A 24,747-nucleotide genomic window follows, 5' to 3' on the forward strand; every position below is an offset into this window, starting at 1 on the left:
AGGAGACATCAGTTTGGAAATCAAGCTTAGCGAGATCGACTACAAACCCACATCAAGACAGAGCTACTTCATACATTTTGCTACATATGGCATTCTAATACCACATTTTTCAAAGACAAAGTTGCATTAGCATTAGTTCATATCCATACCCATGCATATTCACGCGATCCTACGATCCAGCTCAAGACCTCGATCCTGGTTTCTATGTCATCGAAGAGCAGTTTCCTTCGTTCTGAGAGCCAGATATGGAAAGCAAAGTTTGATTTCTAATCTGTGGCGTGGATTGGCCACTGAAAGCGACTTACTACCTAAACTAGAGAACGATTCAGATTCTCCAGATTGGGATAGAGGAGGCCAGACAAAAGAAAACGCATTGACACCTCTTCTCCTGTCGATGAGACGGCTTATAGATGCCAATAAAGGTTGTGTATGTCTTATCCAAGTTGGCAGCTTCTATGAACTCTACTTCGAGCAAGCGACCTTAGTTGCACCCAAATTGGGTATCAAGGTAGCCATCAAACGAACTAACAATCACAGTGTGCCAATGGCAGGGTTTCCCGTCGGCCATCTTCGAAAGTTTGTTAAAATGCTTGTGCACGATTTACAGGTCAATGTTGCAGTGATAGACCAGTACCTGACAAACACAGACACTATAATGCATAGAAAGGTTTCACGAATTGTGTCGCCAGGAACGTTAGTGGATGAGAGTTTCATTAACTTTTCAAAAAATAACTATTTGGTTGCCATTTCAATCCCGCCTCAAGCGTCACAAGGTCCCAATCCGGACCTACCTATAGGTCTTCTGTGGATCGACATATCAGTGGGCGAGTTTCATGTTCAGGAAACAACCATGGCTGATCTTGCATCTGACTTGAATAGAGTCAGTCCAAGTGAAGTTATCATGAGCAAAGAGTATCAGGATAAAAGTGAGGTGATCGACTGGATTTCTGAGATGGCCAACCTTCGAAAGTACTTTGTAAGGTACCATAAAATAACGTATGGCGACTATAAGGTGCAATTGAAATCAAACTTACAAACGATAAGGAAAAAACTAGAGGACTTCACTGTTCGTGAAGAGAGTGCCATGAACATGGTACTTTCCTACATTAATGTCAACCTACCAGATAGACCATTATCGCTTGATTTACCTCAACAGTATTTCAGCAGCAAGTATCTTCACATGGACTCAAGAACAAGAGATGCTTTAGAGCTAACTGAACGTCTGAGTAGCGGACTGAATTCAACAGTTGGTACACTCCTTAACACGATCAAGCAGACAGTAACACCTTCAGGCACCCGCCTCCTCACACAATGGATCAAACTGCCAATTTTGGATACGGAAGAAATCAAAAAGCGGCAGGCATTCACGCAACATTTTGGAAAATCTCTGACTTACCTCATGAGAATCAGGTACCAGCTCACTAGACTAGGTGATCCCATTAGATCACTACAGAAACTAGCTCTCAAGGCAGGCCCCTCTGTATCACATCTTTTGGGAATTGGAGAGGCTCTTGCCGAACAAGAGAAGCTCAAGGCCATACTTGTTGAATTGCAGAATGAGCACGGAAGTAAGCAGTTGCAAAACTTCATTAATGACTTTCAAGTACCCATCGATATATCCAAGGAGATACTCGATACTCTATACACAGATCCTGTTTTAGAAAATGCTAGAGAGCTTGTGGACGAGGGGGTTGCTCATCTGTTGAGTGATCTGTTGGGTTCCTCCCTGACAGCAATCGGTGATTATAAGAATGATGCCGCAGATAAGGAACAAGCAAGCCCAATCTTCGTCTTCAATGTGAAGCGAGATCATGATCCTAATTTAAGCAAACTTCATGACTCCCTAGAGAAAATTCAGAAAGAAGAGATAGAGTTGTTACAAGGTGTAAGGGAGAATGTCGCAGTCATCGACCCTAAGGCCGTTGTCACGAAGAAAGATCAGGTGGGAAGGTACTTTGACGTGATACATATATCCTGTCGCCTGAAGATGTCCACTGACATAGCAAATCACATTGACAAGAACGGCGAAGTGAGAGAGAGAAAGAAGACAACTTTGATTTATAAACCCACCCAATGGTCCAGGCTTCAAGAGCTGCGCAATACTATCGTTCATAAAATTGAGGAATTGGAAAAGGCGATAATTGAAAATCTTAAAACGGCCGTGCTTGAAAAGACTTTGTCAATCAGAAAAGTCAACAGAATGGCCGACTTCATAGACATTACTTCGTCGTTTGCAGTTCTTGCTAGAGATAACGATCTCGTTTGCCCAAATTTTGTGAAGTCAAATTACCTCAATATTCTGGAAGGAAGACATCCTGTCGTTGAAATTGGTCTCAAGACAAACGGAGAGATGTTCACACCTAACGATACAAAACTCGGCCCCGATGGTAATCTTTGGGTGATATCAGGGCCTAACATGGGTGGGAAAAGTACTTTCCTCAGACAAAATGCCTTGATTGTGATCATGGCACAAATTGGCTGCTTCGTTCCTGCTGCCAAGGCAAATATTGGAATTGTGGATAGAATCTTCACTAGAATTGGTGCATCTGATGACATCTTCAGTGATCTCAGCACATTCATGGTTGAAATGATCGAGACGAGTAATATTTTGAGCAATGCTACTTCCAGGTCCTTGGCTATTGTGGACGAGATCGGAAGAGGGACGAGCGGTCGAGAAGGATTGGCCATATCGTATGCTGCGCTTGTCAGTTTGCTTCAAACAAATAAGTGTCGTACACTTTTTGCTACCCACTTTGGTGCAGAGCTCAAGAAATTACTAGACACGGATAAAGTTTCTCAAACTAATGTGCGCTTCTACAGAACTAAGGTCCACACGAAGGAGGGACTGCCAAACATTTCGTTTGATCACACACTAGAACCTGGGATTAGTGAGCGATCTTATGCGTTTGAAGTTGCAAAATTAGCTGGATTTCCTAACCATTCATTAAAACACGCCGAAAGAGCCTTGAAGCTTCTTGACGATCCTAAACTATAATACATTCTATTGAGGGGGCCCTGAGGCGGATGCTGAGTATGCGGATTTTGGTCTTGCTGATTGAGCTGGTTAGCCACGAGGGCATGAAGCTGGTATAATGCATTCGCTTGCTGAGGAGCAGGCTGTTGTTGAGTTTGTGGGATTTGCTGTTGTTGAATTTGGAAGTTTGGAGGGGGTTGTTGTGGTTGCTGGTACGTTGGCTGGGGGTACATCTGTGGATGACCCTGTGGTTGTCCTTGAGGCCAGTATGGCTGTCCATAACCGTATGGGGTTTGTGGCTGTTGGTATTGGGGAACCTGAGGCATCATACCTTGTTGTTGGTAACCCTGGTAAGGATTTGGCGCATACTGCTGCTGATGGCTTATAGGGACACCGTAAGGATTTGGTGATCCGTATGCTGGAGATTGCTGTTGAGCCTGTATTGGTGGCTGTTGAACTGGGGGAGTTTGGCGATTGTACTGATTGTTTCTTGGAGGAACTCTTGGGAGACCAGCGTAAGAGGTTTGAGAAGGAGCGAAGCCATATGACGTGAACTTATTAGGTTCGGGATTTGTGTTTTGCTTCTTTGCCTGAGGACCGTCTTTTGGATCCTTGGTCTTCTTCTTTTTCTTCTTGCGCTGCTTGGCAGCAAGCTCCTGTTCATCGTCGGAGAACTCCTGCTCTTCCTCTGGAAGCTCTTCATCGTGACAGTTACTGGCATCTGTTCCTTTAAGCTTCTTGATAGCGTCCGTGTAAATAAATTGGGATTCGGGAACAACATAGAACACTTTTTCGCCCTTTCTCTCTTTCAAAGCATTGAACTCTTCGTCAGTGTTGAATTTGACTCGGTAGTGGGGAGCCTGTAGCTTTCCAAACGTCTCAAAAAGTGGGCCTAAAACCAGTCTGTCCTCAAAACACAAGACAGACTGATCTTTGAGAACACGGAACTCACCGGAAATGTTAGCTTTAACAATGGCATTTTTCTCGACCAAGCTGGTCAAATTACCCACATATTCGAGGGAGCACTTTCGGGCACCTTGTAGTCTTCCGGAAGACTGAAAGCTTTCTCATCCATTTCATTTTTGGAGACAATTGGACCCCCGATGCCTCTTCCTCGTCATCAAGATCGTCCACTTGTTGATTGTCCTCCTCGCCATCCAGCTCAGAATCACTAGAGTCCGAGGAGCTCGAGGAATCAGAACTTGAATCTGAATCTGAGTCACTGGAGGATCCCTCGATGCTGATTTCGTCGTCCGAGAAGTGCTTGATCTCTTCGTCATTTTTCATGAATTCCTGGACCTTCTTCTCGTGGTCCACTTCCTCGTCATCAGACTTGCTAGTCTCCGTTTGAGGTTCCTCAACCTTATCAGCTTCTGTGTCTCCATTCTCTGTCTGGCCGGTGGTAGTATCGTCGTTGTTTTCTTGTTCATTGGGAAGTTCTTCTTTGACTTTTTCAGCTGCCTTATTGACTTCTTCAGCCTTTGTATCCATAGACTGGTCTTCTGACTCTTTAGGAGCAGGACCGGTACCATTTAAGGCTTCGGGAGATGGCTTGATTTCCTCGTTGGCGTCGGCAGTTGCAGCACCTGACTCGAGCTCAGGTTCATTCACCTCAGTCTTCGTGATTCCCTGTTCATCTCCATCCAAATTACTCTCCACAGTTGGAATTACTTGAGATTCAGCAGGAGTATTGCTATTTTTTTCCACCTCTGTGTGGTTCGTGTGATCGACCTCAGACTCCACACTCATGCTATGCTTTAGTATGTAACTATCGCGATGAGGTCGATGAGCCTGGGGAAACGGTGCACGGGTGTCAAGTGGTTCTTCCAGCAAGAGGCAGATTAGTACATCCCAGAGATGGGAGAGGAGAGTCCATCATTTATGGGCACAGCAGTATGTATAACAACAGGAAAGAAGCGATTATTTCGTTGGTTCTGTGGAAATTGGATTTTTTGTGCTCGGCTTGAATCATGGTTTATCTGTAATTCGCAGCCATTCAGGCTAAAAGTCTAAAGGAGTGTCAACCTTTGAGCTAACTAAAGATATTTTGACACAAAACAATACAAAAGAGTTGTCGAAGAAGCAATGAAAAGAACATATCTCGAAATGTGACGTGCCCAATCAACCCAATGTTTGACCGACGCCGAGAGCCGTTTACAGCCATACAGTAAACACCAGGATCAAGCCCAAAGATCGGCGAACCAGTCCGGTTTCGCTGGCAGCCAGTCTTGGCCACTAAAATCTGTTTACGGATTTCGTCATCCTCGTTGACAGAATGTGGCTTATGCTTCACTCACAGAGTAGCACTTGACAGCCACCCTGCGTCACCGGAATGTATGGTGGTCACCAGCATTCCCCACTGAGAAAAAGCCGTGACCTAGGGTGCTTTTGGAGCATTATTCATAAACAAGTCATCAAGAAAAACTTATCTCTAAACCAACAAAACGATTTGTTTACATTCTGACGTCAAGTGGCATTTTGTGATTCGGCGGGGAGCGTTTTTTCGGTAGTGGCTGCGAAACCGTTGCTCGCTGGTTGTGGCTGCGAAAAGGGAAAACCAGCACGGCCAAACCGTGCAAGGTATACGCAAAGATGCAAACGCCTTCTGACGTCAACAGCGGGTCCAAAGTGGCAATTCCCTAGATCTTTTGAAAAAAGCGGTGGTGCAGCTGTAGACATGTGCGTGGCTAGTTGGCCGAATACGGTGAGTCGGACCATACAAGAAGAAGAGGAAGACCATAGAGTTGAGAGTTCCAAGATTTTAGAAATGGCCCATGTAGCTTGGAAGTCTTATCGATGCGCAAATGTGCCACCATTGAGCCACCTCCGAGCCAGCGATGTAACAATGAAGCCTCGAGAATGACAGGGAGCTTACCATATGGGCAAGCCGTGTCGAGGCCAGCCGCCCAGTAGTCAGTGTGTGGAATGGTAGATGTAGTTGTGAGGAACGAGTCGTAACTTAATTGGGGTAATTGCGAGCGCCAAAACCGAATCCTGTAAAAAGTTAGAGACCTCTTTGAGCGGATCTGGGATCAGCTCATTAAGCTTCCTTGGCTTCTCTGACGGTGATCTGGGTAGCGACCAGCATTTCGCAGCCTGATTGTTGCGATGTCTCGAGCCCCACAAGGCAACAAAGCAACAAGCCGCTGCCAGCTGATAGCTTGCTGGAGATCTGGGGAACTTTAGACGAAACCTGGAATTTAGGGATAGCGGCTCACAATGAAGCGGAGGCCAGGGGTTTGCTGGTGACGGATCTATGACACTCCTCAGACCAAGGTTGATTTGAGGTTCCCGTTGGAGCAGTCCCGAGGCTATCCCAATTGTAAGTGAAGTAGATTCGGGAGAGCCGAGATAAATGCAATTTGCCAAAACACTCAAAAGGACTACTGGAGCACCCTGGTATGTTCTACCGGCTAGACTCCAAATGCCCAGCCCATCGTGAGTGGTAGACCCACGTCGACTCCTTTTACGTCAAGAAATCACCAGGTCCCCGTCCCTCCCCGTCTTCAAGCCAAGGATGCAACATCGAAAGTCTAGACAAAAGGGACACTACACACCTGGATCCCTGCCATGACAAATCCACCACAGAAGCAAAACACATGGTACAGCCGGCGGAAAGTTGCCCATGGTGGCATGTTGCCGATGCTGCGCCTAACCGGCGATGGGGCGCTTTACAATGGAAAAGCAGGTAATTAAAGCATGTTCAGATGGGGGCCATTCTCCCGTAATGTTCCGCCAATGGGCGTTCACTCTTTCTTGTGGGTACCAAGGATTCTTGGTTTTTGCAACCGTACAAGTGCGAGGCAGCCTGCATTAATCACTTGCAGACGCCCGCGGTGAGGCTTTCGCGCTTCCCAATGCAACCTGCAACCCAGCACTGTTGTGGACATATATATAAGCTGTGCTCGCCCTTTTTTTCCTACTCCATCGTCCCGGTTTAACCTGTCATTCCTTACTAACTGCGATCACTTCCTGCTTCGGCAATTACGTTCCTTACTTTAAAGTATGTATTAGAAAGTGTTTTCGAGAGAAGGGCGCTTCCCAAGGCCCAATATCAACAGTTTCGGGGGTTTCCAGGTGTGTGTCTATTGGCACCTGGGTATGAGGGTTTTGGAGGAAACGAGAATGTGTGGTTTCAGCAGAGGCTTCATTTGCCACTGAAACTGCCACGGCTCCTAGATCTACAGCTCTTCGTGGGCATTAGATTACCTTCTGTCACGTCTCGGCTTGGCCTCTCAGCCAACGAAGCTTCCAAAGCCTGGACTTGACAGGTTCCTTGGAGTTGCAAGAAACAAGATAACAGGCTCAGGTCTAGAACCATTTCACAGCTCATCGACTGCCTGGGCACCGCCCGGGCCTCGGTTTGTGCTTTGTTTCATAGTGCCTGGGTCCCACCCTTGGCGCCTTGGCAGAGCCTGCCGCGAGTAGTGTACCGTTACCAGGAAAGAAACCAGAATGCTAGGCGTAAAGGAGCCACTGCCAAATGTCACACATTCCCGACTCCTACCAACTCCTGATTTTTCGATATCCCCCTTCAGCAAGGTGCCAGCACTCTCGCATCCGATCCCAAATCAGGATCAGCCAGCAGCTTGCACCGCGTTTGCTGGTGCAATGAAACGCGCGAATCGACAGTGTCTGCAGTACTTGGATATGTACATGCACTCCTACAACCCGCTGGCTCCTCTATTTCGGGCAGGGCTTTGCCACTTTGCACCAACCGTGCGTCAAGGTGCATTGTCGACCGCGTGCTTTTGTTTACATCGCGAAATGCAACAGCTCCTTTTTGGCTGCGAAAAACGCTTGTCCTCCTGCCTCAAGGTGCCCGTTTACTAAGCTGATCTCCTAGTGAGACTCTTGTTTCACTTGCGTGGCCGCGATCCTGTTCGGGCGTGGCTCGTTCGTTTACGCACGTCACCTCGTGTTTTGTTGATAAGCCTACCCTTCTCTCGCTACTGCTACCGCTTCACCTACTAACCCTCAAGCCATGAGATTCGCTAAAGCTTCGATTGCCTCTTTGGCTTTCGCTTCGGTTGCCTCCGCTCTTCCGGCTTACAAGAGGGAGGAGGACTGCTCCTCAACCCAGGTCCATGTCCACCACAAACACAAGAGAGAGGTTGTCTACGAGTATGCCTACGTCACTGTGACTGTAGACGGCAGCGGCTCCCTCAGAGGTTCTCCATCCTCTGCTTCCTCCGAGCCTACTTCCTCCACTGCCTCCTTCTCGTCCGTCGAGCCAACCACCTCGTCTTACGTCGAGCCAACCACCTCGTCTTACGTCGAGCCATCTACTTCCTCCAGCCCATCTTCCTCCTCCGCAGGTGCTTCCACTCTGTCGTCGGGCTCTGTTCCTTCTGGTGACCTCAATGGTATTTGGGGCGACCTTTCCGACTACTCCGGCCCATCCAACAAGTTTGAGGATGGTGTCCACTCTTGTGACTCGTTCCCTGAGGGTAACGGTGTGATCTCCCTTAGCCACTTGGGCTTCGGTGGCTGGTCTGGTATCTACAACAGTGACACCTCCACCGGTGGTAAGTGCCTGGAGGGCTCTTACTGCTCCTACGCTTGTCAGTCTGGTATGTCCAAGACTCAGTGGCCTTCTGACCAGCCATCCAACGGTGTTTCCATCGGTGGTTTGTTGTGTAAGAACGGCAAGTTGTACCGTACCAACAAGGACACCAACTACTTGTGTGAGTGGGGCAAAGACAGCGCCATTGTCGAGAACAAGTTGAGCAAGGAGGTTTCCATTTGCAGAACTGACTACCCAGGTACCGAGAACATGGTTATCCCAACTGTCTCCAGACCAGGTAAGAAGATTCCATTGACCACCGTTAACTCTGACACCTACTACGAGTGGAGAGGCAAGTCCACCTCTGCTCAGTACTACGTCAACGACGCCGGTGTCGGCTACAAGGACGGTTGTTTGTGGGGTTCTTCTGGCTCTGGTGTCGGTAACTGGGCTCCATTGAACTTTGGTGCTGGCTGGACCAACGGCATTGCCTACCTTTCGTTGATTCCAAACCCCAACAATAAAGATGAGACCAACTACAGTGTGAAGATTGTGGCCGACGACAACTCTAATGTCAACGGTGAGTGTGTCTACAAGAACGGTAAATACAACGGTGACGGTACCGATGGCTGTACAGTTGCAGTCACCTCTGGCCGTGCCAAGTTTGTATTCTACTGATCCTTATTACCCAAACTTATGTTGTTTTGATATTAAATGAAAATAGTTATTGTCAAGAATTTGTAGGCGTTTAGATGTTCGCTAATTAGTTGCATCGTGGCTGACATCAAGCCCCGATCGGTTAGTGTCTACGAGCAAAACAAACTTTAGCGCAATGCAAGATGCACGATGGTTTGAAGCGAGGAGGTTGATATTTTGCAGCACACCAAAACAAACACAACCCTGCTTTTCTACTTGAGGTGATAATATTGGAATTGGCGAATAGGAGATGTAAAATTCAGAGAGTATGATGATATTATCGAATAAAGCTTTTTGTTTTGTCAATGTTTTGTGCTCACTGTATCAGTGCCAAACAACCATAGTAGGCCATGAATTGGATCAGTAAACCGCCTTATTGAAAAATATTTTGAGCAAAGCTTAAAACCATGTTGCATTTTAAAGGGAGAGATTCTACTTTTGACGGTGATTTTATCATTGGCTGACATGCAACTTAGGGCTGCGTTACTGATACCCTTACCCAAATGTGAACGACCCTCCACAGAAATTGACGGTAGAAACAGGGGCCACCAAAGAAGCAATTTTCCGTAATCCGATAAGGAAACCACCCAATTCAACCATTGCATTCTTGCTGAGTCATTGGAAGTGCTGCTCTTCTCCTCAATGATTCATTACTACAAGAGGGCACAGTCTCTTGGAGGTACGGATCGATCATGTCACTATCAGTGGCTTTTTTAGATATTCAGCTTCGACCATATTATACATGTGAGACACACTTAGGGTGACAATTGGTTCCACAAGCCAGATGGAAAGTCATTCATGACCATTGTGGATCCCCACATTGGTTCCGTTTTTCAATTGTCATTGCTGGCCTCTGCCTCACGTCCGGTCCCCTCAAGAACTCCTTGAACTACAAAGCCTCCTCTAATTCAACGTCACACCTTCACTCTTATGAGTCTTACATATCTCCAGGTTTAGACACCCTCCCCTCCACCACCGGCGAGCGGCTAGAGCCCAATTAGGCTGGTTGGGTGCAAAATGCCACGGCGATGCGGTATCACCACGTCTCCTCAGTAGATGCGAATTTCAGGGCCCCTTTTCACTGGAATCCACAGAACCATATTTTAAGAGCAGTCGAAGCCGAAAATGTCAGGGTCCGTATCGGGTTCCCGGTCTCGCTCTCACTTCCCTTCCTTCGCGCGGAATGCTAGAGATTCCAAAGAGAAGGGGGCTCTGGAGGAAGCCGAAATAAGGTTTGCAAGAAAGGGGAAGGCCAGGGCGAGATAGAAGGTGATTTGATAGAGGCGGTGGGGATTGTGTTGGAGTTACAGGTTGTGGGTTTTGTATGGGTATGTGGTGGAAGGATGGAGGGGATCACAATGGAGTGCTGCCATGTCTAAGGACTGAGCGAAGGTGAGGGAGGGCCAATTGTTAGAAACAAAGAGGAACTGGAAAGGGCTGTTTGATATTGCATTCCAGGGAGTGTTTGTCGGGTTTATACGCCATTGGTCTCTTTTCGTAGATGTAGCGCACGGTGATGGCAGATGCCTGGTACTCAAGCTACCAACCGCAACAAGTGGTTCAAGTTAGTCCTGTCCCCAACCACCTTCCAAATATCTTCAGCCCTGGACCTGGAAAACTACACGCCTTTTCATTATCCCCGCCGAAGCGATTGACCTCAACCAACCAACACCACTTCATCCACCTTCTGCGACATTTTTGCAACCATTTCGCATACCCAGTGGCACCACTCACCAATACCACCGTATCCACAGTTACACAAAACTCCCGCCACAGGCCTTCAAACCCGCTTAAGCGACACCGCTAGTCGTGAGCCGTGCCGCTAGCGGACCTTTAGGCGATGCACATGGAGCGCAAAGCACAATACACCACAATAGGGGCCATGCAATTGAGCCAAACGGGATAGCACAGTCAAGCTGTTCTGACCAATTGCCGACCGTGCCGTTCAATTGCAACAGCCCAGAAAGCTTATCAGTGAAATGCACGATCGTTGCTCAGACCGATAAGACGATGCAGAGGTCGCGATGAGCTCGGTGGTACAAAACCAACAGCCGAGCAGCAGCAAAAGAAATAAAGGCACCCGGCAACAAGATCATGTGGAGGCACAGAATGGAAAATGGTGTCTCCAGCTGACAAGTAGCCGATTTGGGGAGGAGAATTTTAGGCCGGTGGGAGCCAAGAAACCGGTTGAACGGTAGATCCCAGAGTCCTGGGCAGACTGGGCAGGTGCGAAGTGGCTCCAGTCCAGTGACGCAAGATCCATCATCGCTTAGCCGGCTGAGCCATGAAAAAGAAAAGAGAAATAAAAGAAGAGAAAGAGAGAGAGAAAGAGAAAGCAGAGTTGAAAAAGCGTTTGACGACGCCCGGTGGATTATCTCGTAAATTACAGGGCAGCACAAGGAATGCTAGCCATTGTAGCACACAATGGTGCGCTCATCAGGTATTTTTCAGTCCCCAGTGTAGCCCCAGCGTAGTCCAGCAGTCCAGCAAACCAGTAGCAAACCACCCTCCAAATAACTTCACCTTCTTTAATTCACCCTCTTTAATTAAATATTGGAAGAGCTGCGCCGGAAAGATGTCACCACTGTACGCCTGCTCCAGCGCCGTGCGGTCCAGCGCCGTGGTAGCACCTGGGGGCCCTTGGCGCAATTGCCGCAAACCCAGGGCCAACCTCCAGCCTTGGAGACGGGACCCCAGCTCTGCGTCCCCGCTTATCTAATCTGGGGAAGATAAGTTCCCGATCTTATCTTTAGATCTTTTTATTTTAAAGGCAGCCTAGGTCGAGTTTTTTGCAGGAGCTGGCGACATGTTGTCTGGGCGGCAGGCGAGTGCTGGGTTAGGGCAGGCGGTTTGGGCAGAAAGCGAGGGCGCGGAAGGCGATTTGGCTGGGCGCCACGGCGATGCGAAGCGGCGTTTTCCCGCTCGATAAGCACCGAAAAAAAGCCAAACTGTCAGCGCAATCCCAGCTGCAGGACGGGCATTTCCTCCCATTGGGTTTAAATATGCTCCTCTGGGGCCCTCCTCTTTCTCTCCAACACCATGTCCGACGCTGAAAAGACCCTTGGGTCCGTGGAAAAAAATGTCGACTACCTCCGTGACGACTCCCTGGAGCTCGTTCCCGAGCACGAGGTCAAGAGAAACTTGAAGGCCAGACACATCTCCATGATCGCCTTGGGCGGCACCATTGGCACTGGTCTCTTCATCTCCTCGAAAAACGCTCTCCAGGCCGGGCCTGTGTTGGCGCTTATTTCCTACATCTTCATCACCACATTGGCCTGGTCCGTCACCCAGAGCTTGGGTGAGATGGCCACCTACATTCCCTGCTCGGGTTCCTTCACCCAGTTCTGCACCAGATTCTGTTCGCCAGCTTTGGGTGTGGCCAACGGCTGGAACTACTGGTTCTCCTGGGCCATCACTTTCGCCTTGGAGGTTTCCGTCGTGGGCCAGATTATCCAGTTCTGGACCGACGCCGTGCCATTGGCCGCCTGGATCACCATCTTCTGGGTGCTCATCACCGTCTTCAACATGTTCCCCGTCAAGTACTACGGAGAGCTTGAGTTCTGGATCGCTTCTATCAAGATTCTTTCCGTGGTGGGCTGGCTCATCTACGCTCTTTGCATGGTCTGCGGTGCTGGTCAGACCGGTCCTGTGGGCTTCAGGTACTGGAGAAACCCAGGTCCTTGGGGTCTGGGCCAGGGCTTGGTCAGCAACTTGAACACAGACAGATTCTTGGCCTGGTTGTCTTCCCTCATCTCCGCCCTCTTCACCTTCCAGGGTGTGGAGTTGGTTGGTATCTCCTGTGGTGAGTCTGCCAACCCAAGAAAGGTTGTTCCTTCCGCCATCCGTAAGGTTATTTGGCGTATCATCATCTTCTACATCTTGTCCATGTTCTTCATGGGCTTGTTGATTCCTTACAACGACCCCAAGTTGGACTCTGATGAGTTTTTCGCTGCTTCTTCCCCATTCATTGTGGCCATGCACAACTCAGGAACTGACATTTTGCCCAGCATTTTCAATGCAGTGATCCTTACTGCCATCACCTCCGCTGGTATTTCCAACGTCTACTGTGGTTCCAGAATCTTGTACGGTTTGGCCCACGTCAATGCCGCTCCAAAGTGGTTCAAGCTCGCTACCCCACTGGGTATTCCATACGTGGCTGTTCTCTTCACCGCCGCTTTTGGTGCCTTGGGTTACCTTGTCCTTGACAACGGTGGTAACGAGGTGTTTGACTGGTTGTTGAACATCACCGCTGTGGCTGGTCTTATCGCCTGGGTCAACATTTCTTTCTCCCACATCCGTTTCATGCGGATCCTCCAAAAGAGAAACATGTCCAGGGACATCTTGCCTTTCAAGGCCTGGGGCATGCCATACATTGCCTACTACGCCTTCAGTTTGGGCTTCATTCTTGTGTTCGTGCAGGGTTACGAGAGTTTCTTTGACATTGACGCCAGCAAGTTCTTCACCGCATACGTTTCTGTGATTCTCTTCTTCGTTGTGTGGATTGTTGCTCACTTTTACTTCAACGGCTTCACCAGGCACGCCTTCACTCTCCGCTCGTTGCTCATTCCTTCTGACGAGTGTGACATTGAGTCTGGTGTCAGAGAGATTGACGAGATGGTGTGGGACGAGTCTCCACCAAAGAACCTTTGGGAGAAGTTCTGGAGCGTTTTGTCTTAAGCGCAAGGCGCATTTGCATGAGTTATGACGTAGAATTAATAGGAATAATGGGTATTATAATTAGCTTCATTGTAGAAACTAAGGATTCAGCCGAGGACCAAACTTTCTGAGAAGTCTAAAACAACACGAGATTACTCTCTACTCCGAAGAAAACTTTGAATTTCTCAGGATTCCACCTTTTTTTTTTTTTTTATCTAGATTATGTGAATTGGCAGGATCTATTAAGTGTCTGCGGCGCCATATCTCATCGATATGGGTCACCGCGATTTTTCACCACCTGGGTAACATCGATACATGTCTTCACAAAACGGCCAAACGGCAGCCGACGAAGCCAAGAAGCAGAGCGAGCAGGACTCGCAGAAACCAAAGATTGACTGGAAGCTTTTGGATCAGCAAAATGCCGAGCTCGACGGTGACCTGGACTATGAGTCTGACTCTGACCACGACAACGGCTGTTCCTGCTGTGCGGGCCTGGTGGGCACAATCCAATAGATAGAGTGCCTGAAGCATATGATGAGGCATGCGGCAGTCGTAGACCCGGAATTAGACGTTAGGAGCAATATTTGCTTGTCTTGCTGTGGGCCATAAGACCCCAGCTGACGACCATTGTACATATGGGGAGCTCATCTCCCAGATAGAAATAAACAACGTCCATAATGAATCGGCATTTGCTGAGCACCACAGAATTACTTTCTTCTCGTGGAACGGCGAACGGCTGTACGGGTTCTCTTCTTGGGCTCCTCACGCTCTTCGGCCTTTGCTTCCTCCTGCTTCTCATCTTGCTTATCTTCCTTCTTCTCCTTTTTGTCTTCCTTTTTGTCTTCCTTCTTCTCGTCCTTCTCGTCTTGTGCATCCTTCTCGTCCTCCTTCGTATCGTCGTCGTCCTTTCCAGAACGCATTCTGCGCTTCACCGGCGGCGTATTGGCTCTCGACCGTCTCTTTGGCGCTGGAGCATCTTCTATTTTGGCATTGGATCTGGTCCGTTTTCTCAGCGGAGGTTCCTCCACCTTTTCTTCCTTCTTCTCTTCTTTCTTTTCCTCCTTCTTCTCTTCTTTCTTTTCCTCCTTCTTCTCCTCTTCCTTCTTCTCCTTCTTTGGATCCTCACGCTTGGGCGTCCGCTTCCTTGTTCTAGACTTTGGTCTGACCTTCAATATATCGTCATCCTCCGGCATTTCGGCCTCGACGTCGCTGAGCTCCAGCGAGTATATACCTGGATCGTTGGGCTCTTTAGTTTCTTCTCTTCCTCTTCGCGTCTTCCTCTCAGGCTTGGCTGGTTTTTCTGGCTCTTCTTCGGCTTCATTCTTTTCCGTTTCATTTTCTATCGCCTCCACTTGCGTCAAATTGTAGAAGCTGCCTAGCTTCTCCCACACTTGGTCAGAGCTATAGCGGCTATCTTCAGGTATATCTTTGTTTATGTTCTCCACAATTTGCGCCATGTGCTCATCCTTCTTTTCTCCTGCCGGTTTGAAGTCACATACTAGGCTAAATAGGCGCACCTCGATCTCCACAGGCCACGCTTCGGTCATGGTACTGTGTTGATGTTGTATGTTCGCACACTGAAGGTGTATCTAAGATGCGACCAAGATTGAAGGTGAGATTGGCTTGGCCAAGAATTGAGGGTTTGATTTGAGAACAGGAGAGGGGGAAGCTGAAATGGAAGTGCATGGTTTTTGAAAAAATTTTGAATTTGTGTATCTAGGCACTGTGACTATGGTGGCATGAGAGGTGGATAGTGAAGTGGACAAAGGTAGGTGATAGAAGTTGAGGGAGGCCAATCGCTGAAAGTGATCCAAGAGATCGAAAGCGAAAAGTCCATCCGATATTCCATTATCATAATTCACAAGTCGGAGAATACCTTTTCTTGTACTCTACAGCAGCTTTCGCAGCCATACCTCGCAGCATATTCAGAATTCTAGTGAAGTACAATATAATTGATGAAGCTCACAAAATAACCACATTTATAATCTAATAAATTCACTCTCCAAAGTATTATTTCATCAGAGATATTCCAGATCTTCAATGAAACCCTCCACCCTCCGCGAAGACTGATTCTATGGACTGCGCACACTTTTCCTCCATTTTTTCAGATCTCTAGTCCACAAGTATAACCCCAAGACCATGCCCAGAAGAGCCCATAACCTCCTCTCGGCCACGAGGGGGCGCGTCCGTGCTTCTATGAACAAGGGCAATCTCTTTAACTTGTTCAAAAAGGGCCCTACCAAGTACAACCAACAGACATTGTACCAGCAAAAATGGAAAGCCAAGCAGGAAACCAGAGCCTACCACGGAGAGCACTTGGGTGAAAAGCGCTGGAAGGCCGTATTCAAGCCTAATCTTAATTCCGTGGCCCAGTTGGATGCTTCTTTGCAGGGTAAGAAGGTCAACTTCACGCCTAATGCCATGCAGACATATGCTACTTTGGAGAAGAGACTTGAAGTGGCTCTTTTCAGAGCCATGTTCGCCTCGTCCGTCAGACAGGCTCGTGAGTTTATCAAAGGTGGCCACGTGAAGGTGAACGGTGTGGTGATGAAGCACCTGTCGTTTCCTTTGAGCAGTGGAGATATTTTCAGCATCAATCCAGAAAAGGCTCTTCTAGCCATGGGCAGAGTCAAACCTAGTTTGGAACAGGCTGTTAAAGTTGACAAAAAGCAGATTGGTGCTTGGAACAACTACGTCAAGACGGCCAAGCAGCATCCAAAGGAAGTGTGGGAATTGAAGCAGAACAAGCCTCCCACCTTGAACACCTTGAACGATCAGGCAGCTTCCAAGACTGTTTCCGCCAAGTCGTACAATGAAGGTCTTGAAAAGGCCATGCTTGAGGAGCAGAGAAAAACCACCAGAGAGTCTATCTTGTCTAAGATCTTGACGGTGGCTGCAAACAAGCCAGTGGAGGAACTCCAACCTGAGGCCTTCAAGAGCATACTTCCCAACAAAGACGATGCTTCCAAGGCTTTGAACGCATACAAGATCTTGAAGGAGGCCGAGGCTTCCGTCATTGGCAAGACTTCTGTGGAAGATTGCAAGAAGTACATCTCCACCAAGTCCACCGAATTCAAGAGCAAGGACGAGGCCAGGATTGCCTCTCAGGCCAAGAAGATTTTGCTGGAAGTTCTCAGCTCCCACTTGGAGTTCCTCCGCGTCAACTGCGAGAACTCTAAGATTCCCGAGGGCTCCATCTCCATGCCTTACAGCCCAGACTTCGCTAAGAAGTTGAAGACGCACGCCAAGTTGGACAAGGATGCTATTCTTGAGGACGAGAGCACTGCCAAGGTTAATTTGCCCTGGCAAAAGGGCCTTTTTGGCCGTCAGGACCCATCGAAGCCATACTTCTCACCATGGACACCCAGACAATTCCTCGGAGCCTTTGCGGTGTTGCCTCACCACCTTGAAATCTCGTTCGAGACATGTCATGCTGTTTACTTGGCCGACCCTGTTGCCAGACCAGGCCACTCCGAGGTGATTTCTCCATACGGTCTTCCCACCCATGAGAGAGCTTTCTTGTACTACGCCAGAAAGGGAATGTAATAGAGCCGGAACCACTTGTATATATAAAAAGTCAAAGGTAATTGAGTTGTAGCAGAGGATTGAATCTATGGATATTCGATTCTGTTGACAGAGTTGGTGATGGTCTTTTTGCGACATCTTTCGCAGCCATTTCTATATATCAACTACATCCCATTACATTAGTGCCAGGCTAAACTTACCATTAATCCATTGGTGACCATCTACAATTATAAGTCAGCTTTCTGATTACAGACAAACCTAATTCAATACCCAATCATCCCAACTCCATCCATAATCAATGAGAGATGCCTAGAGTGAGTTTCTCTCAAGTCCGTGCCACATACCACAATAAGCTTCTACCGCCGCTTCTTCACGCTACGAAAAGCCTAGAACAAGCTAGGAACGAACTACGGTGGATCCAAAATGAGCTACCGTCTTCACAGTGGAGAAACGCAATAGTCAGACGCGGTCAACTCGAACCTCTTCAATACATCCTAGGGTCTCAGCCGTTTGGACCACTAGATATCAAATGCCGCAAAAACGTGCTTATACCGAGATGGGAAACGGAAGAGTGGGCGATGAAGGTGGCCGAAAAAGCCAATGGTAAGAAGTTGAGTGTACTTGATGTCTGCACTGGTTCAGGTTGTGTAGCACTATTACTCAAGCACCAGATTGGCGGACCGGTAGCAGCCGTGGACTTATCAGATGACGCAATTGCATTGGCCGAGGACAACAGAGAAAGTTTGAAATTGGATGTGGAGATCCAAAAGGGCGATGTCTTACAAGACAACTTTTACAGTACGCATTTCGATAAACCGTTCGATCTTGTGGTGTCGAATCCACCATACATTCCCAAAGAGGACTACGAGGCGCCAGTGTCTGCCAATGGAACCGAGAGATCGGTAAAGCTATACGAACCAAGAATGGCCTTGGTGGGGCATCTAGAGTTCTATAAAGCTTTAGTCGAGAACGTTGTGAAGCCCCTGCAGTGTAATGCTTTCGTATTTGAGCTTGGCTACGAGGACCAAGCGAATTATACAAAGCTGCTTCTCCAACCTGGGTGGGAAACAGCAACGTGGAAGGATTCTGCTGGGAACCTTCGATGCATATATGGGTGGAGGAGTCCCTCAGGACCGCCTCTATGATTAGTTCGTGTCCATGGTGTCGCCTTCTTCCTTCACGGGCGCTTCTTTAGCAGGCTCCTCTTTCTCTGGAACTTCCTGCTTGGCCTTCTTTCTGGAGCCCTTGCCGACAGCTTGAATATGTCCTCCAGCAGGAATAACCCTGGTCGCCCAAAGAACATATCCACCGTAACCTCTGGAAGTCATGAGAGGGTGCAAACGACCTTGGATTGTCTGATAAACTCTGGCACGGGTTTCAAAAATGGATGGCGCCAAAACACGCTTATCTTTCGTGAGCTCGTGTTGGGCTTCTAGGAGCATCTCCTTGAATGTGCTGTAGAAGACCAACGGCCTCGAGCCGCCGACTCTCTCAATGACGTGGGGCAAAAATGACGGAATGCTCAAAGTAGAGCACGAGACCAAGGCGTCGAAGTTTCCATGAAGCACTGAGTCCAAAGCTTTATTGATATCTGCTGCCTTCTTCAGTCTTCTGTGGTACTGCAATCTCTTGTTCGGCTTCAATGCATCAATCTCCTCCTGAGGAAGCTCCAGCCATTCAATCTTTTCGTCCTCAGGCTCAAGGAACTGGAGCCAACTGAGGGGTGTTATCATTTGTTCCTGAAGCTCCTCAGGGTAGTCCAGGTATCTTAAGGCAGCCAAGTTGGCATGCTCGTTCTCGTGAACTAGCATAATCTGGCCCCTTCCTTGCATTCTCTCCATCATAGCATAGACAACAACACCGGAGGTGTCGTCCAAGACGAGATATCTACCTCCTGGACGCACATTGGCGTAACTGAGCAAAAGTCCGAGAGTTTCTTCGCTCATATCCAACACTTTTTGCATATCTTTTTCAATGAAATACTGGAGGAGCTGAGAGCTTCCAAGGTACTCCACCTGGAAGCGACGCAAAAACTTCATCTGCTTTCTTCTCAAGTACTTCTGCTGAGAGAAGACGGTCTTCTTATCGAACGCTGCATGGCCAGCGATGATCTGTTCAATAATCTTTTGTCCGATCTCACTGGAGGCTCCCAGCTTCTTCAAATCGTCGATCTGCTTGTTATCAAGTTTCTGGATCTTCAGCCCCACATTGATAATGTCCTGGTTGTTCTCAGCGGACTTCTCAAAGTACTTTATGAGGGCCTCCTTCTCAGAAACTTCGTCTTCTTCATTTTCCACTTCGGCCTTGTCCTCCTGACTTGTCAACGACTTAATTGGAACAGCCTCTTGCTCATCTCTCACCTCAAAAGTTGTGCCAAATGGGTGTCCCAAGATGGAGCTCACTTTGAAAGCACCAAATTTTCCCAAGGAGATGGTACCTTCCTCCCTCAAAAGCACAATTCTGAGTCCCTCTGAAGGCAATCGAATCAAGGCATGTTGCCCTGGCGTAATCGTGGTTCTGCTCTTCATGGTACTTGTTCTACTTTGTGGAGGAGCGATGCAATTTTTCGCATCGCATCGAGGGCATCTCAAAAGTCAGATACCACTTTTTAGCTAGGATGGGACGGAGAGCGAAAAACAAGCAGGGCATGCCGCCCACGCTCGAAGAGCTTCAAGGCGAAGATATCAAAAGCAAGCCCCAGAAGAGAAAGCAGCAGCCCGTGAAGGAAAAGAAGCTGAAGAGAAGCAAGAAGGAACCTGTTGAAGAAGAAGAGGTTGAACTTCCTGAGGTTGACCTTGAACAGCTTAGCCTGGCCAAGAAGCTGCTTTTTGATGACGATGAGGACGACGAAATTCCAGCTGACGAGTTCCCAGAGGACGAGTTTGACGAGGCTGACATGGGTGATGAGTTTGATTCAGACGAAGAAGGCAGAGAGAGACCCAGATTCTCTGACGACGAAGACGATCTTGAGGACTTGAATGCCGCCAACATGGAGGCATTGTCTAAAAAGCTTGACGAAGAGGAAGAGGAAGAGGCTGAGGAGGCCGAGCTTGAGTTGGTGCAAGGTGCTGTTCAGCCTAGAGCCAAGGTGTTGCCTACTGAGGCCGAAGAGGAGGAATTGGCCAAGCAGCCCACCGATGTGACTGCTGTAAGAACCAGAATGCTTGAGATTGTGAAGGTCTTGGAGAACTTCAAGGAGTTGGCTGAAGAGGGCAAGTCTCGTGCTGACTACACCTCTCGTTTCCTCAAGGATATCTGTGAGTACTTTGGTTACTCTGAGTTCTTGGCCGAGAAGCTTTTCGACTTGTTCTCGCCTGCTGAAGCCATGGAATTCTTCGAGGCCAACGAGGTCGCCAGACCAGTTACCATCAGAACCAACACCTTGAAGGCCAGAAGAAGAGACTTGGCCCAGACATTGGTCAACAGAGGTGTCAACCTTCAACCCATCGGAAAATGGACGAAGGTTGGTTTGCAGATCTTCGACTCCCAGGTTCCTATTGGTGCCACTCCAGAGTATTTGGCTGGTCAGTATATCTTGCAGGCTGCCTCATCTTTCTTGCCTGTGATGGCTTTGGACCCACAAGAAAACGAGCGTGTGCTTGATATGGCTGCTGCTCCCGGTGGTAAAACCACCTACATTTCTGCGTTGATGAAGAATACCGGGTGTGTTTTCGCCAACGATGCCAACAAGGCTAGAACCAAGTCGCTTGTGGCTAACATCCAAAGATTGGGATGCAGAAACACCATTGTCTGTAACTACGATGCTCGTGAATTCCCCAAGGTCATTGGCGGTTTCGACAGAATTCTTTTGGACGCTCCTTGTTCTGGTACTGGTGTTATCGCCAAGGACGAGTCTGTTAAGGTGAACAGAAACGAGAAGGACTTTATCCAGATTCCTCACCTCCAGAAGCAGTTGTTGTTGAGTGCCATTGACTCTGTCGATGCCCACTCCAAGACTGGTGGTGTCATTGTCTACTCTACATGTTCTGTGGCTGTGGACGAGAATGAAGCTGTGGTGGACTATGCATTGAGAAAGAGACCCAACGTCAAGTTGGTGGAAACAGGCTTGCAAATTGGTAAGGAGGGTTTCACTTCTTTCAGAGGCAAGCACTTCAACAACTCGCTTTCGATGACCAGACGTTACTACCCTCACACTTATAACGTCGATGGTTTCTTTGTGGCCAAATTTAAGAAGATTGCTTCTTCACCTCATGATGTCTCTAAGGCCGGTGCTAAGGAGAAGGAGTCTTTGGCTAGATCTGAGGCCGAGGAAGAAGGTATCATTCACGACGACTTTGCTGAGTTCAATGACGAAGAGGACAAGGAGTTGTTGGACAAGGCCATCAAGAGAGGCATGAAGAGGAAGGGTTTGAATCCAAACACGAAAAAATAGAGCATTGCTGGAGTTATGTATCATAGAATTTTTGAGTAAAGAATGCATTTTTGTAATTAGAAGTTTCGGAGACTGATGTTACCAAGGCCGTGTTCCTTGATGTATTCGGCACCGTACTCCTCGTACTCTTGTCGGCTGACATAGCTGTTCTGTGATTCAGGCGATGCTGCCCATTTTTGCATACCTCTCCAGGAATCACCAATTGGATCTCTGGCATGAGTAACATTGAATGGGGTACCAACAGGAAGGAAGCTCTGGATTTCGGCCCTGAGCCTGTCAGTGAAATTTGGAACCAATGAGCCACCGCCAGTAACAAAGACGTTCTCGACAAGCGATCTCAGCTGACCGCCAACACCAAAATTCCCGTCAAAGTTTCTGTAGAGCAAGTTTTGGACGACCTCGGGAATACCTGCCAGATCAAGACCGGCAATGTGAGGTTGGAAGTAGATCTCTGGCACTCTGATACGCTCCACATTGATATGGAGCTGATGGTTGCGCCGTATAATATCAGGGTGGTTTGCGAGTTCTTGAGGATCGTGTCCCTCTGCTTGCATTGCCAATGTAAGTGACTGGCGTGGTCCATGGATGAACTTGTGGAGCACAGAGTTTCTCCAGTCAAAAGTCTCTGATGCGGCAAGAGTATCCTCGTAGTGGAAGTTAGGGTCATGTTTCATCAACTCCTCCTCCAAAGCAGAGATGGCAGTGGTGGCTTCTTCTTGCTCCTCCTCTAGGTTGGCATTGCTAATATCTCTGTATGCGTTCCAATCATCATCATTAGCTCCAAAAGTATCATTAGGGTCATTATCAATTGTAGCAGACGCAACATTCTTCCGCCTTTTTCTTCCATTAGCAGCACTGTCGTTCGCCAAGTCGGCAATGTTCTTCATTCTCTGTTGAGCCGCCATGGATTTTCTGTCTTTCATGGCTTCTTGAAGCTTAATTCTCTTCTTGTAGCCTGCAATGAGTTGGGCCAATTCGAGTCTCTTAGATGTGCACCAACCGTCCAAGTCCCTCTCTCTCCATTCTTGTTGCTCTCTTTCAAACTGTGCTTTCTCCTCTTCCTCCCTCTTCTTTTCTTCTTTTGCACGCATTCTTGCGTCGTAGTTAGCCTTCAAGAGCTTCTGGCGCCTTTTATCCTTAATCTGTTCCTCGGAGAGATTCTCATCAGGAATCAGGACCAAAGGCCAGGCTTCCTCTGGATTTGGCACGTCATCTTCAGTTCCATCGTCCACATCTTGTGATCTAGCCTTCCTCAAGGATTTCTCCAAGTTGTCAACATATTTGTTGAAGTCATTGAAGTCTTTGAAATCCTCGCTCTGAGATCTCCTGTCAGCTTCAGTTTTACTCAACAGACTAAGTGTCTCCTTGAGCTGACTGTAATATTCGAACTCCTGCTCCTTTTGTATAAGTTTTTCCAAGCGCTTCTTTCTGGCTTGTTCTTGAAGTCTCCTTCCCTGTTCTCTTCTTCTCTCAGCCTGTTTAGCCAATTCCTCCTCTGACTTCTTTGACTTGTCAACAGCAACCTCAACAGGCACCTGTATCACGACGTCCTTCTGTTCCAAAACGTCCATGTCAAGGTAGTTGGACAACTCTTTAGGATAATCTTTCAGCACATAAGCATGATCAAAGAGAATATGGTTTGTGTGGTGGTTAGAAAGACGAGTAGGGAAGTATGGATACTTCAACGCAAGAAGCCTCTGAAGAAACAGCAGTGCCAAGTTGCCACCCCAGTCTATCCTCTTACATTGCAGTAGGACGCCTTTGCCCTGTAGCATTGGGATCACATGTGTCAGTTCGCTTCCCACACTAATGACGAGACCATTAGGGTTCAGCGAGTTAGCATGGTATGAGAATAGCGAATCTATTCCAAGAGCTACTTTTGGAGCATGGTAAGTCTCGAAGATAAGCTCGTACATGCTCTTTCTCTGGCTCAAAGGACATGCAACTGGTTCTGATAATACAACTGGATTCTGCAAAGTACCAGTCAGGGATTGAACACCCAAATGTTCCAACGAGTAGTCGATGATGTTTTCGACTATATCCCAGTTGGTAATGTGAGCCCCGTCGTAGGGTGACTTGGCGTTCGTTCTGATACCACTATGGTTGTTCACCTCACGAAAGATGTCATTACCCACGAGGGTCAAATTGAGACCCAGTCTTTTGTCTTTGTATTTGGTCACCAAAGTAGGAAAAACGTTATTTGGATCTGGTGAGTTCACCAAACCGGCTCTGACGTTGGATGCGCCAAAGTCAATGGCTATAGGGACCTCCGGACTGTAGGATCTATAGAATGGCTCAAACAGATTTGCAGCCTGTGGCTCACGAAGGTAGTGGAGCGGCTGTGGCGGGAGGTCTTCCTCTGGAGTAACGGTCATGAGGAGTTAGGAGCTGAAGATTCGATTCAGTCGTGAATCTTGAAGCTTGGTGTCTGTACAGGACACAGTGAAGAGATCTAGGAGGAGAAGTCAAGACGGGGCTTGGGTTATTATTTAGGGGGTTGGTGTTTTTGATAAAATAAGTTATTCCAAAACACCGGTCATAGAATTGTTTCATCGAAAGCTGGTTATGCACTCGATGGGGAAGTTGAGCCTATGTCGTAGATTAGCTTCTGCAGAGAGATCTGATATACCAATGACAAGATGATACTGCCATACGTATGAATAAGCACTATATGTCCTGATTAGTACGCTATATTTCCTGATGAGTAGAAATTGTAAAGTTGAGGTCTCGAAGTTCCATGTTGGATGGGGTGAGGTCCTAAGCGATAATCAAAGTAGTGCTCGAATAGACAAAAGAAACATCAAATGTCTGTAAGATATAACGACCAAGAAACTTCGGTTTACCTGTGAAATTATGTAGATACCATTAAAGAAGGTTTGTTCGATTGTTAGTGCCCCAATTAGCTATTCTACTATGGCTGCGAATCCCTACAACAATAGTGGACCACAACCAAGCTAGCCCAATATCCAAGTTTCATTAAGAACCATAATTCCAATC

The 24,747-nt window shown here is 47.8% G+C and overlaps 10 protein-coding genes across 10 annotated transcripts; 6 read left to right on the forward strand and 4 right to left on the reverse strand. All coding sequences in view use genetic code 12, as the record gives it.

The window, feature by feature from the left end:
- Positions 1 to 586: 586 nt before the first annotated feature.
- On the forward strand, positions 587 to 2,924 carry CXQ87_004102 (mismatch repair ATPase; the record flags this gene model as incomplete). Its single annotated transcript, XM_025482553.1, has 2 exons — positions 587 to 2,827; positions 2,877 to 2,924. 2 exons carry the CDS (start codon positions 587 to 589, stop codon positions 2,922 to 2,924), a joined length of 2,289 nt encoding a protein of 762 aa, XP_025337171.1.
- Positions 2,925 to 2,944: 20 nt separating this feature from the next.
- Positions 2,945 to 4,723, reverse strand: CXQ87_004103 (RNA-binding snoRNP assembly protein; the record flags this gene model as incomplete). The annotated part of the gene is made up of 3 exons (XM_025482554.1): positions 2,945 to 2,964; positions 2,991 to 4,029; positions 4,073 to 4,723. 3 exons carry the CDS (start codon positions 4,721 to 4,723, stop codon positions 2,945 to 2,947), a joined length of 1,710 nt encoding a protein of 569 aa, XP_025337172.1.
- A 3,235-nt stretch (positions 4,724 to 7,958) lies between these two features.
- Positions 7,959 to 9,158, forward strand: SUN41 (putative glucosidase; the record flags this gene model as incomplete). The annotated part of the gene is made up of 1 exon (XM_025482555.1): positions 7,959 to 9,158. The coding sequence occupies one exon, from the start codon at positions 7,959 to 7,961 to the stop codon at positions 9,156 to 9,158; it is 1,200 nt and encodes a 399-aa protein (XP_025337173.1).
- A 3,057-nt stretch (positions 9,159 to 12,215) lies between these two features.
- CXQ87_004105 (uncharacterized protein) lies at positions 12,216 to 14,345 on the forward strand (the record flags this gene model as incomplete). Its single annotated transcript, XM_025482556.1, has 2 exons — positions 12,216 to 13,841; positions 14,190 to 14,345. 2 exons carry the CDS (start codon positions 12,216 to 12,218, stop codon positions 14,343 to 14,345), a joined length of 1,782 nt encoding a protein of 593 aa, XP_025337174.1.
- A 194-nt stretch (positions 14,346 to 14,539) lies between these two features.
- Positions 14,540 to 15,379, reverse strand: EAF7 (Eaf7p; the record flags this gene model as incomplete). The annotated part of the gene is made up of 1 exon (XM_025482557.1): positions 14,540 to 15,379. The coding sequence occupies one exon, from the start codon at positions 15,377 to 15,379 to the stop codon at positions 14,540 to 14,542; it is 840 nt and encodes a 279-aa protein (XP_025337175.1).
- A 592-nt stretch (positions 15,380 to 15,971) lies between these two features.
- On the forward strand, positions 15,972 to 17,378 carry CXQ87_004107 (mitochondrial 37S ribosomal protein uS4m; the record flags this gene model as incomplete). Its single annotated transcript, XM_025482558.1, has 1 exon — positions 15,972 to 17,378. The coding sequence occupies one exon, from the start codon at positions 15,972 to 15,974 to the stop codon at positions 17,376 to 17,378; it is 1,407 nt and encodes a 468-aa protein (XP_025337176.1).
- A 284-nt stretch (positions 17,379 to 17,662) lies between these two features.
- Positions 17,663 to 18,312, forward strand: CXQ87_004108 (S-adenosylmethionine-dependent methyltransferase; the record flags this gene model as incomplete). Its single annotated transcript, XM_025482559.1, has 2 exons — positions 17,663 to 18,259; positions 18,280 to 18,312. 2 exons carry the CDS (start codon positions 17,663 to 17,665, stop codon positions 18,310 to 18,312), a joined length of 630 nt encoding a protein of 209 aa, XP_025337177.1.
- Positions 18,313 to 18,502: 190 nt separating this feature from the next.
- Positions 18,503 to 19,885, reverse strand: CXQ87_004109 (tRNA 1-methyladenosine methyltransferase subunit; the record flags this gene model as incomplete). The annotated part of the gene is made up of 1 exon (XM_025482560.1): positions 18,503 to 19,885. One exon carries the CDS (start codon positions 19,883 to 19,885, stop codon positions 18,503 to 18,505), a length of 1,383 nt encoding a protein of 460 aa, XP_025337178.1.
- Positions 19,886 to 20,004: 119 nt separating this feature from the next.
- CXQ87_004110 (rRNA (cytosine-C5-)-methyltransferase) lies at positions 20,005 to 21,750 on the forward strand (the record flags this gene model as incomplete). Its single annotated transcript, XM_025482561.1, has 1 exon — positions 20,005 to 21,750. The coding sequence occupies one exon, from the start codon at positions 20,005 to 20,007 to the stop codon at positions 21,748 to 21,750; it is 1,746 nt and encodes a 581-aa protein (XP_025337179.1).
- Positions 21,751 to 21,806: 56 nt separating this feature from the next.
- CXQ87_004111 (uncharacterized protein) lies at positions 21,807 to 24,125 on the reverse strand (the record flags this gene model as incomplete). The annotated part of the gene is made up of 1 exon (XM_025482562.1): positions 21,807 to 24,125. One exon carries the CDS (start codon positions 24,123 to 24,125, stop codon positions 21,807 to 21,809), a length of 2,319 nt encoding a protein of 772 aa, XP_025337180.1.
- Between the last annotated feature and the right edge of the window lie 622 nt (positions 24,126 to 24,747).

Source organism: Candidozyma duobushaemuli (assembly GCF_002926085.2).
Source record: "Candidozyma duobushaemuli strain B09383 chromosome Unknown D_B09383, whole genome shotgun sequence".
NCBI lineage: Eukaryota > Fungi > Ascomycota > Pichiomycetes > Serinales > Metschnikowiaceae > Candidozyma > Candidozyma duobushaemuli.